At 42.8% G+C, this 15,074-nt stretch overlaps 1 protein-coding gene across 3 annotated transcripts in view; it reads right to left on the reverse strand.

Annotated features, from left to right (window-relative positions):
• The window catches only part of PBX3 (pre-B-cell leukemia homeobox 3), a 242,387-nt gene extending 234,027 nt beyond the window's left edge, over positions 1 to 8,360 (reverse strand). The window contains exons 1-2 of one of the 3 annotated variants that reach the window (XM_012639868.1): positions 8,060 to 8,360; positions 7,054 to 7,127 (exon numbers count right to left, since the gene is read on the reverse strand). In XM_012639868.1, the coding sequence (XP_012495322.1) occupies positions 7,054 to 7,127; positions 8,060 to 8,259 (274 nt within the window). In that variant the 5' untranslated portion in view covers positions 8,260 to 8,360. Of the gene's footprint in view, positions 1 to 7,053; positions 7,128 to 7,248; positions 7,464 to 8,059 lie in introns of those variants that run through there. The other 2 variants (XM_012639870.1, XM_012639869.1) reach the window with 2 other exon arrangements.
• Positions 8,361 to 15,074: the final 6,714 nt, after the last annotated feature.

The raw sequence follows: 15,074 nt of genomic DNA on the forward strand, positions 1-15,074 counted from the left end.
CTCAATTTACTGACAGGCAAATGGCTTCATGCTGCCACTTAATCTCATTTCTTGCATAATGCCCTCTAATTAGCATATCAAAGTGAATTAATTCTTCTAGGGCATTAGCAATGGGGAAATCTGCTCCAGGCTCACAATAGCAGTTAAGAGAGAGCCAAGAAATCCTCAGAAACACCACAAACCACTCTGCATTGCAAAACTGTTTGATTTATTTATCCTCTCTCTCTAAACACTTTTACCGCACACTGTTTTACTACTGTTCACCAAACAAAATGATAATTGCCAAAGTTACCAGCATCTGTAATGCCTGTTTAGAATCTTAATTTAGATTATGTTGCAGATAATTTCTATATGGAACCATTTGTTCTATTATAAATGTTAATATAGAGACAGTGGAAATGTTGACATCCTCAATTAGTTAATTTGAATTTGAGATAAAATTTTATGGGACTTTAAAATTTATGAATTTTTTAATGTAAAAAGCCACCTGCTGGACTCTGATGCCTAAGGAATATGCTTTGAAAACTGATGTATCACATAAAACAAAACAAACAACAAAAAAATCACTTTGCCATCACATATGTGGAGTTCCCCCCAAATAATGGTTTAAACATGTGAGGAATCATCAGCATTAAAAGGATTATATACCAAGTCCTCATTAATATGATCACCAAAAAGTCATTTTTCAAACAGCTGAACATTTTAAAGCACTTAAATTGAAAGAAAACAAGAAATACAAAACTTTGAACAATTATTTTTATCCATATTTTTAATTGTTTTCAGTACTAATCTGTTAATATTATGTAGATATAGTCATCCAAAAGAATGACATGACAATTCAACTTAATATATTCTATCACATCACTTTTTTTTGCTAGACACTTAAATTTAGTGCCAAAACAAACTACAGTTACCATTAAAAACTACAAAACTTATTATATGTATGGAATATATCTATGAAAAAATAATAAAGAAAGAATTCTGGTTGCAAGTCTGCCTAAAAAGGGGATAATTAGAATCAAGTATTGAAGATCAATGAAATTTATTTTCTAGTATGTTCTATGTATGAAAGTATAAAAGGATGGTATATTTTTTCAGTGGTTCATTCAAGCACTACTTATTTATTTGCTAAACAACACTATCACCCAGCGGTAGCAGTTATTTGTTTGTCTGATTAACTTCTTTAACTTTGTAAAAAAAAAAAATCTATGACAGCCAGTTCTGAAAAAGTTTGACCAATTTATACAGTTTACATAGCGATGTAAATTATTTACCTTCCTCATACTTACAGAGTCAAATGGCCTACAGAAGTAAAGCAAATGCTTGAAAAGGTCAACATGAGGGGGGTGGGCTAATGTGGGAGCTTTGTTAGTCAGTTACTACCTAAATCATGCTGATCACACTGATAAATGGCCAAAACACAAGCCTGCTGAGAAAAAAAATAAAACATTATTCTCATAGTGTCAATATTGAACTAATAAATATCTCAAGATGTTCACACATACAAGAATAGGGGGAAACAGTCTAAATCCTTATTTAACTTGATGTGTTAGTGCTGATGTGTTAAGTATTTATTCTGAATAGACACCTCAAGATAAGAGTATAAAATAAAGTGATGACTGACTTAGGGTGTGGTTCATGAAAATGCAGTTTCAATTTTTACAGCCCCACTTCTTATAATGTAACTTCATCCTATACCAAGCCACCATAAACTACTGAAATACAAATAAGCCAAATAAGATGTTCATTTAAATCTGCCACGGAAGTAGCCTTTTCCAAAATTTATAAATTGAAATTTAAAAGTACAAGCAAAATTAATTAAAAGGAAAAGCATATAGTATGATAAATGTACATAGGTATATTTTATGAAAGCCGATAATCCAGTGTGCCAGTTGGGGCGAGTCAGGGCCTCCTTTGCCAGTGTATTAATATACTTCTGATTTGGAATGAAATTATGTAAATTAATATAATAAAATAACATAGTAAAGTCCCAAATAAAATACCAAAACTACACGAGTCTGTAATAAAATGAGGTTCACTAAAACGGACGCACAAAAGAATTATTTGCACAGATCAAGTCAGTATTGACAATAGGGTTCAATATATTTTTATTGGGAAGAAAAAGAAAACAAGGAATAGGGTTAGAAAACCGCCCCCATTTTAAAGATAGTACCTACATGATACTTTAGATCTTTAGATCATCAAGTGCTAAACTAGTTTGGCAGTAAGATTTTTTTCCAGGTTTTGTATAAATACATTGTATGTATTATTTTATAGGGATGGGAGAGGAGGAATACCGAAAGTTAGAAAAACACCACATTCTTTCACATCCTCCCTCAAAACCTACAAAAGCTCCAGTAAGACATACAATTCTACAATGGGAAAAAAAATTGATAAAACATTCTTAAACTGCTTTAAGGAAAATATATTTATAAAGCAATATAATTTATGACATTTCCAAGATACATCGACTTTGTATTTTTCCTGTTTAATCATTTAATATTTCTAATGTAAACAGACCATACTATCTGTCTAAAATTAATATGAAATTTAAAACATTAAAGATCACTAAAATTTGCTTCAAAATAATTTTGGGAGGGTGAGAGTTACAGAGAAAACAAGATTGGCCAATTGTTGCTAATTGTTGAAGGCTGGGCAATGAGTTCATGGGGGGGGTTCAAGATTCTCTTCTCTTTGCATGTATTTATGTTTAAAGTTGTCCATAATAAGGTTCTGAAAACTAGAAAATAACTTCATTAAAACACAAAAAAGAATAATGTATGTGATAGTATATTTGTTTTTAAAACTTGGAACAAATGATAATTATTTCGGAAATAGTATAAGAGCAACTTAAAAGCATATGCAATGAATACTATAACATTTAGACTAATATATACAACAATTTTCACCTTTCTTGTTTTAAATTTTCACTTGAAAAAAATTTGGTTTTTTTATACATTGACGGTTAATACAATTATATAGCACTATACAAAGAAAAATGTAACAAATTTTACACTGAAGCCTTAAAAAGAGAAAACAGACCAGAAAAAGAAGACTCGAGTGAGTCTCTAAACTTGTAGGCTCAGAATTAAACAGAGAGGTGTTGACTGAGTGTACTGCCTTATCCCTCTGAAAGCGAGTCACACAGCAATAAAGATCAGGTTTAATCTCACATCATACACTAAATGCATATAAAAACTCATACGCAAGCTACATTGTTGATCTAGTTTTGATATCTAAAATTCTAATGACTCTTTCTAGGGAAGATTCCTTTAGAAGTAAAGCATTTTTACTAGTCATTTTCTTCTTCTCCTTAAACATAAAAAATACTTCAACCAGCTCAACCAGCCAAGCAGGCCTTTCTCTTCCCCTGCGGACACCTCCTGCAGTAGAGAAGTTCATTAAGTTTTATGATCTCCCCAAGTCAGTCCTGCTTATAAGCCTCACAAAGGCTACAAATCTGGCAAACCATCATGTATGCCATTAGACATTACTAGTAAATGAACGCTATTTAGGGTTTGTGGTGGCAATAAATCAGAGTTTGGTTGGCAGCTATCAACATGGAGTGTTTTAACCTACCATTTAAAAAGGAAAAGGTTGTGTTGATTTTTTCTAATACATAACATTTTTTCACAATATGATTCAGATTATATACTAAAATACTAGATTTTCATTAAAAAATGAATAATTTTTTTCTTGAAAAAGAACAACTTCCTTCTTTCAAACTCTCAAAATTAGGGTGTTTGGCAAGAAGGTAAATTTTTGAGGATTAAATATTTCACAAAGGAAGGCATTTCAACAGTCAAGATTACCATGGCCAAAAAGGTGAGGGAACACACCAAAAGAAGTATGCAGATGAACAGAACTCTTTGGCATCAAGGATATTTAATAAGAGCCAGATGGTAAAATATGGCTTTAAAAATCAGGAGAAAAATCTTAACATACCAACAATTATTTTATTGGTTGCTTCCTTAGTTTAAAATGAACAAATATCTTGATTTTAAAGCCTATAACTTTTCAGTTGCTTTCTAAAGGCACAAATACCACATTTCAACATTTCTTCCCCAAAATAATTGTATAAATTTTACCAAAAAATATATTTTCAAGAAAAAGCATCTTATAATAAAAGTATACTTTCCTTACCTCTGAACAACAAAATAATACAATTGCAGTAGATTACCCATTTATATGTCAGAAGGGAAAAATACCTTTTCATATCTGGTAAGGGGGAAAAACAGATGTTTTCCAAACTAAATCCCCCATGTGCATCAAAACTGGCAGTGTTCACTAACTGATCAGAAATCTCAAAATCTACTGGCAGATTTACAAATACATGGAATTTTTTTTAATGATTTTGTCTTATTTTAGAGGTTTTGTCTTATTTTAGAGGAAAAGCACAACTGAAATAACTTTATTCACTGAAGTGACAGTTCACCCCCAACCCCTCCATTATGCAGAATAGAGTCATCACACAATGTTCCTGGTTTCTATTCACAAACGACTAAGAGAACTTTCTCTAGATTATAAAGAATTAATCTTTGAATATTGTATTATTAAATAAAATGATTTAGAGAAAAAGCATTATGCAACATATAAATATTCTACAACGCTTATTTTATTAGTTCATGTTTCTGAAGCGTGACTATGGAAGCAGATGGGGGGCTGGGACGTGGAATTTGCTGCCTTGCTTTCTTTGCTTTGGTAACACTAAGGTCTACGCAGCTGTTTTATCTCAAATTGAGGATTCTGAGTATCTCTCATTCTCAGACTGGTTTTGGAGGGTGAGGTGAACCTATGGGTAGGAGGGGAGAAAAGAGAGGAGAGAAAGAGCTTCACCCCCATCAATCACTCAGTACTTAAATCTCATCCCTCTCGAGCTTAAAGAGGCTGGCAGGAAGATGCCTCTGCCCAGACAGCCGCCTTTACTCTTTGTCGGCTGTTGGCTTTTTACAAAAGAGATAACATACAAACTTGGATCTGCTGGCCAAAGCACAAAAAGAAGATTTAATTTACAAGTTATCATTGAAAGCCCCAGAAACAATTTCGAAACACAAAAATTTCTTTTGTCAGCTACCTCTTGCTTCTTAAATAGCAATAGCCCCATCAAAGCTCTCCCTGCCAGTAATCCCAGACTCTGAAAAGACTTGTTTCTTTTTTGTAACTCACCTTTGACATGCGGTTGACTATACTTTCCTTCAGAATGGTGTAACTAAGTCCTGTGCAAATAAGCAACTAGAGGACTTACGCTTCCCGATTGAATTCTGCCTGCTGCTAAGTGTCTAAACATGAAAAGCAGTTTACTGGGTTTGGTTCTCAAGGTGGCTAGGCCAAAACTTAAAAAAAGCAAAAAAATAAATACAAATCATGAGGAGGGGGTGAGAAGGGAGAAGTATCAAGCCCCTCTGTCTAGTAATATAAGGCTGTATAAAGTTGAATCAATCTTAATATTCACAACATAGTCAATACCCCAGTGCTTAGCTGTCAGCAGAAACTGAAGTGGAGCCCTGATAGCAAGAAAATCCTTGGGCATTAGGCAACATAATTTACTGAGAATTGCACACTTTTAGGCTTCTAAACTAAGAATCTTCAAGATTTAATGCTAGATGTCTTATTTTACAGTCAGATAAAAATTATCTACCATTTTAAATCACAATGCTTTCTAAAGGTGCCTAAAAATCAACACACAATAAAAGTTAGTAATTTAAGATGCCTATGGTTTTCAAAATGTAAAATACATCTTTAAAAGAATCACTCAGCATTAAGAAACCATCCATATGATGTGAATGTACAGCAGGAAATGCACTCTTTAGGCTCTCTTATTATTTGTTGTTAATTATGGTTTAGCATATATATATTTAACAGACAGCAATAACCCAGCATCTATTCTTGATTACTGTTAGGATCAGAATAGTATTGCAAAGTGAAAAATCTGTTTACAAGGAAATCAACTCACATATCAACCTAAGAATTATATGCAATGTGCTATTATTTGTACACTCAATTTAAGCACAATCACATCCAACCTTTTAAATAGCATCACTTGGATACTGCTCTATCTTGGACTTTTAACTTTTTCTCTTTTGCCTCAACTTAAAAAAATGGCAACTTTAAAATACCATCTATCCAACACACACACAAAATCAACTGTAAAGCTTGTTTAATGCACTTGTTCGCCATATAAAGGGAAGATAATGCTAAATTCAAACTAAAACATCTAAATTAAATCTCTACTTCAATTTGAGCCTTTACCTCACCTCGACTAAAATATCTTCAGTTAAGAAAGTCTTGACAGAAAGTTACATTGACATGAATTGCCAAAAATCTGCCTAATATATACCTGTAGTTTTCATTCTAGGGCTTCTGCAAAACCTGTCTTTTCATATATTTACTGATTTGAACACTTCAAAATTGTTTAATCTGCATCTGTGGACCTTTTCCTACTTTAGCACAATTACAAGTGTAATGACCTCAAGATATAAAATTTAATAAAAGTATTAGTAGATGTAATACATTGCATATGACTACACAAATCATTACCCTTCTTTGATTCTTAAAAGTAATCTTCCCATCTAAAACACTAATTCAAACATGCTACTGGAGTCTGTTCAATTGCATCTATTCTTCTATCTGTGGAGCTGAAACCTAACGCTGTCTAAGGAAAACAAAGTTCGGGCTATGCTTCTCCCAGCGACTCGGTCCTGGCATCCAGTCTCCCGTTGCTCCTTTTAAAAACTGACACACAAACAAGGCGAAAGGAGACGGGAGAGGGCGGCTGGCGCTCCGGAGCCCCCTCCCCACCTGCAGCCAGGGGCGGCCGCCTAAGGACGGCGACCCAGTCCTATCAGTACCTACACTTCATTTTACACCAGGAGCGGAACTGAGAAATGGACTCCAGATTTATTGCAGTTTTTTCTCAAGATCAGGACGTGCGAAGGAGAGAATGATCAAAGATGGCGGTGCCCAAAAGCAGCAGCTCTCAACTGGAGAGTCGAAGGAGTAGCTCCGACCCCACCTCGGGGGTCTCCAGGCCTACTGCGAGGCGCAGCGTCTTACCCGTTTTCTCTTTAATCTCACACAGGACGCTGAAGAGCGCGGGTTTCATTCTGTGACAGTTCAGGGCATGTTTCCTAAAAAACAAATAGCAAAACACAAAGGTATTAGCATTACCTATGGAATAATATGGCGCCTTCCTTTAAGTTAGACCCAAGATTTAATTTCGGCCCTCTATTTTGGAAGGCTGTTTTGAACCATGGGAAGTCAACAAAAACTCAAGTTGACTAGTTCGCGGCAGCCGGCAAGCCCCAGCAGCGAAAGCTCCAGCCAGAGCGAAGCGGACGACCCCTCTGTCCGGCAGGCAGCAGCCTCGGCGACCGCAGACGCAAACCCGCGCGGGGAGCCTAGCTCCGGGGGCAGGCGGTGGCCACCCGGGGGAAGGGACGGGCGCGAAGGGGCTCCCGCGTCCGACCTCCGTAGGGGGAGCCGGCGCGGTGCGCCCGGCCGGCCGAATGCGGCCAGCGGGCGGATGACAGCTCGACAAAGTTTGCAAGGCGGCCCTCCGTCCCCAAGAACTTGGCCGCCCGCACCCAGACCCGTCAGGGAACCGCCCATCGCCCCGCACTGGGCTGGGGCGGCCGCCCGCACCGCGAGGTCGTCCCGCGGCAAAGGGGAGACGGCACCCAGACTCCGGGCCAGAGGAGAAAGTTGCACTTCCCTCCAGCGCGGCCCGGGTCCCTGCTCGGGCGGCGCGCACGGGGGTCCGGCGGGAGGTTTAAATCCGTGGGAGGGGGCCGGGCTGCGAGGGCAGGTCAGGGGAGAAAAGAGACACAAAATCCGCGCCGCACCAAGTCCGTCCCGAGCCCTGAGAGCAACTTTGTCGACTCCCGCCTGCGAAGGGGGGCGCGGGCAAGTCCCCCAGAGGCTGGGGCGGGCGGCCGGTTTTCGGAGAAAGTTCCTGGCCAGGGGCTAAGGCCCCTGCCCCAGGCGCCACCCCGGGCCCCGACACTGCCGCGGGCCCGACTCCCGCACACACACAAAAGATGCTTAATGAGACGACACCAACTTTGCTTGCGCCTCGTCCAAGCTCTGGTCGGTGATGGTCATGATCTGATGGAGGATATCGCCGATGTCCTGCTTCCTGCCGTCGCCGTCCGCCCCTTCGTGGCCGTGCGGGGGAGGCGGCAGGGCCATGCCCCCCTGCACCGAGTGGCCGGCCAGGTTCACCCCGGCCAGAGTCTGCAGCATCCTGGATTGATCGTCCATCCCGCCGCGCGCGGGCGGGAGCGGGCGGCGGCTGAGGCGAAGGCTGAGGCGGCGGCGGCGGCGAGGGAGGAGAAGAAAGAGGGGGAGGGGGAGGGGGAGGCGGCCGCTCGCTCCCCGCCCGCGCGGGGAGGGGGCGGCCCGGCCGGCGGGGCCCGCGGCTGAGGCGGTGCGGACCGGCGCCCGGCTCCGGCTTCCGCCGCCGCCGAGGCTGGGGAGAAGCGGCGGGCGGAAGCGCCGGGCTCCGCGGCGGTGGCGGAGGCGGAGGCAGCGGCGCCCGCTGCCCTCACGCGGCCGCCGCGCCGCCTCCTAGCCGCCGCGCGCCCCGCCGGGCGGCCCCGCGCAACTTGCTCCTCAGCGCCGGCCGAGTTGCCGGGACGCCCGCGGACCCCGCGCCAGCCTGCGCACTCCCCTCCCTCGGCCGCCGCCGCCGCCGCCTCCGCCGCCTCGGCCGGGCGGGATCCAAGCCCCGGCGGCCCCGGGGGAGGGAGCGGCGGCGGCGGGCGGCGGCGTAGGAGGAGGCCTGCGGGCGGGCCGCGGGGAACGAGGGGGGCCGAGGAGGAAAGTTTGGGAGCGGGCGGGCTGGTGCAGCGGGGGCGCGGAGCCCAATGGAGGGCCCTGGCGGGCCGCGCGCCGGGCGGACAGCAGATTGATGGGCCAGGAGAAGTCGCCGCCGCCACTGCTGGAGCCGCGCACCCAGCCAGCAGCCGCCGCGGACCGGGCTCGAAGGCCGCTCGGCTGAGGGATTGACAGGCTGCCAGTGCCACTCACTCACTGCGGCCCCGGCGCCTGGGGGGAGGGGCGGGGGCGAGCGGGAGGGCGGGGGAGCGCTTCGCGCGCCCCGCCCCCGGGGGCGGTGCGCTCACTCATTGGGTCTTGCGCCTCCCGCCGCTGCCGCTGGCACCGCCCCCGAAGTTCAGCCCGCCCCGACTGGCCTCGGATTCCCGGCGTCCGAGAGTGCGCCACCGGCTAATCACGCCTAGTCCCGTCCTCGCCCCCCGGGATGGACCGCCCGGACCCGCAAACGTTGTGCCCTCGCCCCGACCCCTGCTCCCTACTGGTAGCGGTCATGGGTGCAGGGGATTGTGTATGGGACAGGGGGCAACTCGCTCCAAAGCCAGTGTATGCTACCCTGCGGCGCCCGTGAGCTTCACGCCTCGGACAGCGCCTGGTGCACTTTCCCGCTCTTCCAGTCAGGAGGTGGTACCCTCTGGGTACCAGGCTGGCCATGCCGGGCCAATCGCATCGCCCTCGGAGCCGAACGGGGCGGAACAGAGTCAAGAAAGGGCTGTCTCAATTGGAGCGTTCGAAAGGTCCTGGGCAGAGGCGGGGAAGAAATGGAGGGGGCCCCGCCCCTCCCGCGGTCGCCATAGTAACCAAGCGGGCGCTGCTCCGAGTTGGCGCCAGCGCTGGGCCCTTGCGCTGTCCCTCAAGGAGTGACCAGTTAAGGTAGGAGCCTGTTGTCTGGCATGCTTGAAGTCAGAACTGACCGGAACTGAGTGTCATACACTTTCCCTTGAAAGGGAAACAGAAAAAAATGTGTAAGAGAGAAGTGGGTCCGGGAGGAGGGAAGGTGCCTAAACTCCAGAACTGATTTCAAGGTTTACAGCACTTTACATACTCTGCGACTCCTGGTGACCCAGGGACTACTGCTTAGGCAGCGTTTGCTATTAGATGCCTCCAGATGTGCCCAATCTGAAAAAGCAAGCTCTTTATTACAAAGATACATTTGTTTAGGAATAGACTGGATTTTACTTGTCAACTTACCTCATCACTGTGGGACATTGAATGTTAGTGACGCCAGCCACAGATTTTCCTGTCTATAACACCTCTTCTATTATATTCTGTCTACAAATAACTAAAGGCTCACGTTGTTTTGGAATCAGGACTTCCACCTCTCGTGGAGACTTGAGCTTGCTCTTAAGCTCATTTCCCAAGCAGGAGCTTCAACATGTTTTCCCCATGTTAGATTCATGGAGCTCACCCTAGATGAGTCCTTTGGACGGGTGGTTCTGAAAAGTCTCCCGGTTCCTTCCCCAAACTCAGCAAGCTGTCTTACCTGAAACCAAAAATAGGGGTGGGTGTGAGGATATGAAAAATGGCTCTTACGCTGCAGGGTTTAATGTAGGACAAGCAGTTCTTTAAATGCCAGATGGATTCTTGGAATGAAGCAGGCTACTCAGTTCCAGGTTCTTTCCTTCATATGTTGTGTGTACTTTTAAATACTCCCCACTGCAAAGCTAATAGCTAAGCTTACAGTTAGGCAAGCTAAAATCCTTACAAACTGCACAGCTGCTGAGGAGGGAGTTCCAAACAATCCACTCTGCCTTACTTACCTCCAAAGAAGAACCCCCTTCATGTTCATTAATATTCCCTGCTCTTCTATAGCCCATTGATGTGTCAAGTTTCTAATTCTTCTTTCAAGTCTCCATTAGGTTACTCATAGGCATCACTGATTGGGTCTTTCTTCATTCTTAACTTGTTTTTCAAAGCTGTCACCAAATCCTTATACATTTTTGCATAAAGAAGCAAGAGCAAGCAGACAACCTTTCATAATTCTCCAACGTTGAAGATGCAAAAACACAGAATTCTAACTGAAAGATGCCTTAATCTCTAAGATTTCTTCCAGCTCTAAAATTCAATGATCCTGTGACTCACTATTAGGCCTCCTCCCTGCCCTCTTTCTAGGCTCATAATCTTGACTAATCAGTCATGAGGATGAGGCTAATGAGCAATGGGGATTTATGGTTATTTCTAGCCCACTCCAAACAATGAGTTATGTAAGCAAAGCAACATATATAAAAATGTAAATAAAATTAAAGAAACACTTAAGCAAATAAAGGCAATTGGGAACTATGGGCTATGTAAACAAACTGAAACATAAAAACATAAATTAGAATTAAGAAAACAGTTAAGCAAATGCCAGCAATTAGGAATAAAACAACTTGTTAAATGTCTAACAACTGCAGTTATTTTGTGGTATATACCTCTAAACCCATGGTCATTCAGTGATGTGAAAACTTGATACCATAATTCTGTATTCAGTGATTGAATTAGATCGACCTTCTGCTTGGGAGGCTTCTCTTTTTGTTATTGTCAATGAGTTGGAGTGGAAGCCTGAGGGTCCTAACTAGGATTCCCTCACAGGCTCATTGACAACTGCCACTGATTTAAAGCATAAATTTTTTTAAATTGGCTTCCAAGTCCCAATAAACAGTGTCAACTAATTGCAGATGCTCCAAGATCTCTTGTGCTTGTGCCAGTTTCTCATGTAGGATGTTGCCTTATCTCTACACAGCAATCTGAGTCACAAGGCTGGTGCTTTCACAGATAATATTATAGAATAGAGTCTCCCTGAGTACCTGAATCCACCTTTGCTGTTTCTAAGGCAGTGATTATTAAAAAGTCAAAGAAAATGAAATTTACTTTTGGTAAGCAGACATTCATGTAAAGTTAACAGTGACAAAGTGGTGAAAACCAAGTAGGGGCTTGTTTATAGCCATCCCTTTCCATGAGTTTATATTAACATCACCATCACCTCTATCATCAATATGCTGATTATCGCATCAGATTCCATTATCGAGCCCTTGCTATTTGTGGGACACTGCTCAGTGTCCCTAGCTTCATTTCATTAGTCTCACAACAGCCTGGTTGGGATTATTGTCAGATAAGAGACAGAATGACAGAGGGTAAGGAACTTGTACAAGACCACAAAGCTGGTAAGTACTGGAGGTTAAATTTAAATCTTGATCTGTGTGGCTGTGAAGACTATCCTATAAAACACTGCAAAAAAGAAAAGTCATTTAGCTGGGCGCAATGACATGCACCTATAGTCCAGGCAATTTGGGAGGCTGAGGCAGGAGGATCACTTAAGTCCAGGTGTTTGATGACAGCCCGAGCAACATAGGATGACCTTGTCTCTAAAAAAAAAAAACCTTTGTACAGTGGTATGTATACACCTGTAGTCACAGCTACTTGGCAGTCTTGGTGTAGGATCATTTGAGCCCAGGAGTTTGGGGCTGCAGTGTGCTATGGTCACACCTGTGAATAGCCACTTCACTCTAGCCTGGGCAACATAGTGAGACCCCTTCCCCTAAAAAAAAAGAAAAGGTCATTTAATTAACATTACTAAGTAAAAATCACAAGTCCTTAACAGATGAACTGAAAATTAATGAAAATAAGTAACTAGACGCTTAATGAAAAGAGAATAAACAACTGTATTAGAGGAATATGGGTCTCATTGCAGGACAGGAGGAAAGTGAAAACCAAGGACAGTCAGACCATCCTTCAAGCCCACCCATGACCCCACCTCTCCGAAGCTTTTCTGTCATGCCTGACTTCGCTGATCTTTGTCTGCTTTAAACTCCCTCACAATATATTTGCCTATAGTATGTAATTTACTGCCACCATACTAGATAGTCCTGTGTTGTGTACTCTTGATTCACCTGTTAGTTTTCTCATCTAGGTCATAAGCATGTCAAGAATGGGGTATTTTAAGATGTTACTATAATATGACTGATTTGATCTGGAAAAAAAAAAAAACTTAGACATCTAAAAAAGAGTTACACTTGCCAACTTGTCACTTTGGGGAAACTGACTAAATGCTTATTCTCAAACCACATGATTGCTCCATTGCTTTAGGAATGACTCTTTAGAACTGGTATTTACAGTTGATAGCACATGTGACATGTGACAAATGTTCATCTTCTGAGGATGGATCTGATGAGTAACCAAAGAATCAGTGGGAAAGTGGGAAAACAGTCTACATTCTACAAAGAGGCCCTTAAAAGAGAATATTTACTGGAACACATCATTTCTGTAAAGTGTGACAGAAAGCCCCAACTAATTGCAGAGTTGCCCCAACTCTTCTGTCCTTCGATTCCTCATAGCACCCAGAACAATGCAGTCTCATCCATAGCAAGCACTGGGAGCTGACATGGTCAGTTGTCTGCCTGTCATCTGTTGGCCTGCTTCCTTCCATGCTGAAAGACCCTGATTTTAATTTGATGGCAATGTGCTCATTCCCAGTCAAGGTCTAAGGCAATGTGAGCATCCTATCCCCTGCCTTCTGAGCCTGTCTGAAGTAGGGGTAACCTTTCTAATTAAAAAAAAAAAAAAAAGAAAGAGACAGACAGACAGACATGGCTCTTCTTCCTTCCTCTGCCTCTTTCCATCTTTGAATGTAGTCCTGATTCTGGAGTAGTCACAGCAGCCATCTTGTGATAATGAAATAATAATATGAGGGTAAAATCAACATAATTTGGTGGTTTATCTCTGTGGTCTTTCTCCCAAAACCCATAACCCCATTCTTTACTTTTTGTTTTCGTTTTATTTTTTATTTTTTTTTATTTCAGCATATTACGGGGGTACAAATGTTTAGGTTATGTATATTGCCCTTGCCCCACCTGAGTCAGAGCTTCAAGCGTGTCCATCCCTCAGAGAGTGCGCACCTTACCCATTACATGTGTATATACCCATCCCCTCGCCCCCCATCTGCCCAACACCCAATGAATGTTATTCCTATATATGTACTTAAGTGTTGATCAGTTAATACCAATTTGATGGTGAGTCCATGTGGTGCTTGTTTTTCCATTCTTGGGATACTTCACTTGGTAGAATGGGTTCCAGCTCTATACAAGATAATACAAGAGATGCTAGATCACCATTGTGTTTTGTGGCTGAGTAGAGCTCCACCGTATACATAGTTTTTGTTTTTAAAATCTAGTCAAGCATGGTTGTGGGGGAAGACAGTGTTAAATCAGCTTAACAATAACCCACAACCCTCGGACCAACTCTATAACCCCATTCTAATCATGTAAAAAACATTGTACAAATCCCAATTGAAGAATATTTTACAAAATGTCTGACCAGTACTCCTTGTAACTGTCAAGGTTACCAAAAACAAGAATGGCTGGCCAGGCATGGTGTCTCGTGCCTGTAATACTGGCACTTTGGGAGATGAAGGCGGGAGGATGGCTTGAGGCCAGGAATTTGAGACCAGCCTGAGCAACATAGGGAGACCCCATCTCTACAAAAAATAGAAAAAATTAGCTGGGTATGGTGGTGCTTGCCTGTAGTCCCAGCTACTCAAAAGGCTGAGACAGTAGGATCACTTGAGCCCAGGAGTTTTGAAATTGCAGTGAGCTATGATGATGCCACTGCCCTCTAGCTTGGGCAACAGAGTGAGACCCTGTCTCAAAAAACAAAACTAAGTGAAGTATCCCAAGAATGGAAAAACAAGCACCACATGTACTCACCATCAAATTGGTATTAACTGATCAACACATAAGTGTACATATAAGACTAACATCTATTGGATGTTAGGCAGGGGGGAGGGGGAGGAGGGGACGGGTATTTGTATACACAAAGAGTGCAATGTGCACCATCCAAGGGATGGGCACACTTGAAACTCGGACTTGGGGGGGAGTGGGGAGGCAAGGGCAACATACATAACCTAAACATCTGTACCCCCATAATATGCTGAAATAAAGAAAAAAAAAAGCTAAACTAAACTAAAAAACCAATACTGGCTGAAAAACTGTCACAACCAAGAAGAGCCTAAGGAGGCATGATGACTAAATGCCATCTGGCATTTTGGATGGGATCCTGGAACTTAAAAAGGACATTAAGTAAAAACTAAGGATATCTGAATAACATATGCATTTCAGTTAATACTAACATATCACTATTGGTTCATTAAGTGTAACAAATGTATCATATTAATGTAAGATGATAATAATAGGGGAAACAGGATATGGAGTCTTGGGGAACTCTCTGTACTAGCTTCTCATTTTTTTCTATAAATATTCTAATATAAA

Source organism: Propithecus coquereli, unplaced genomic scaffold (assembly GCF_000956105.1).
Source record: "Propithecus coquereli isolate 6110/MARCELLA unplaced genomic scaffold, Pcoq_1.0 Scaffold142, whole genome shotgun sequence".
Classification (NCBI taxonomy): Eukaryota; Metazoa; Chordata; class Mammalia; order Primates; family Indriidae; genus Propithecus; species Propithecus coquereli.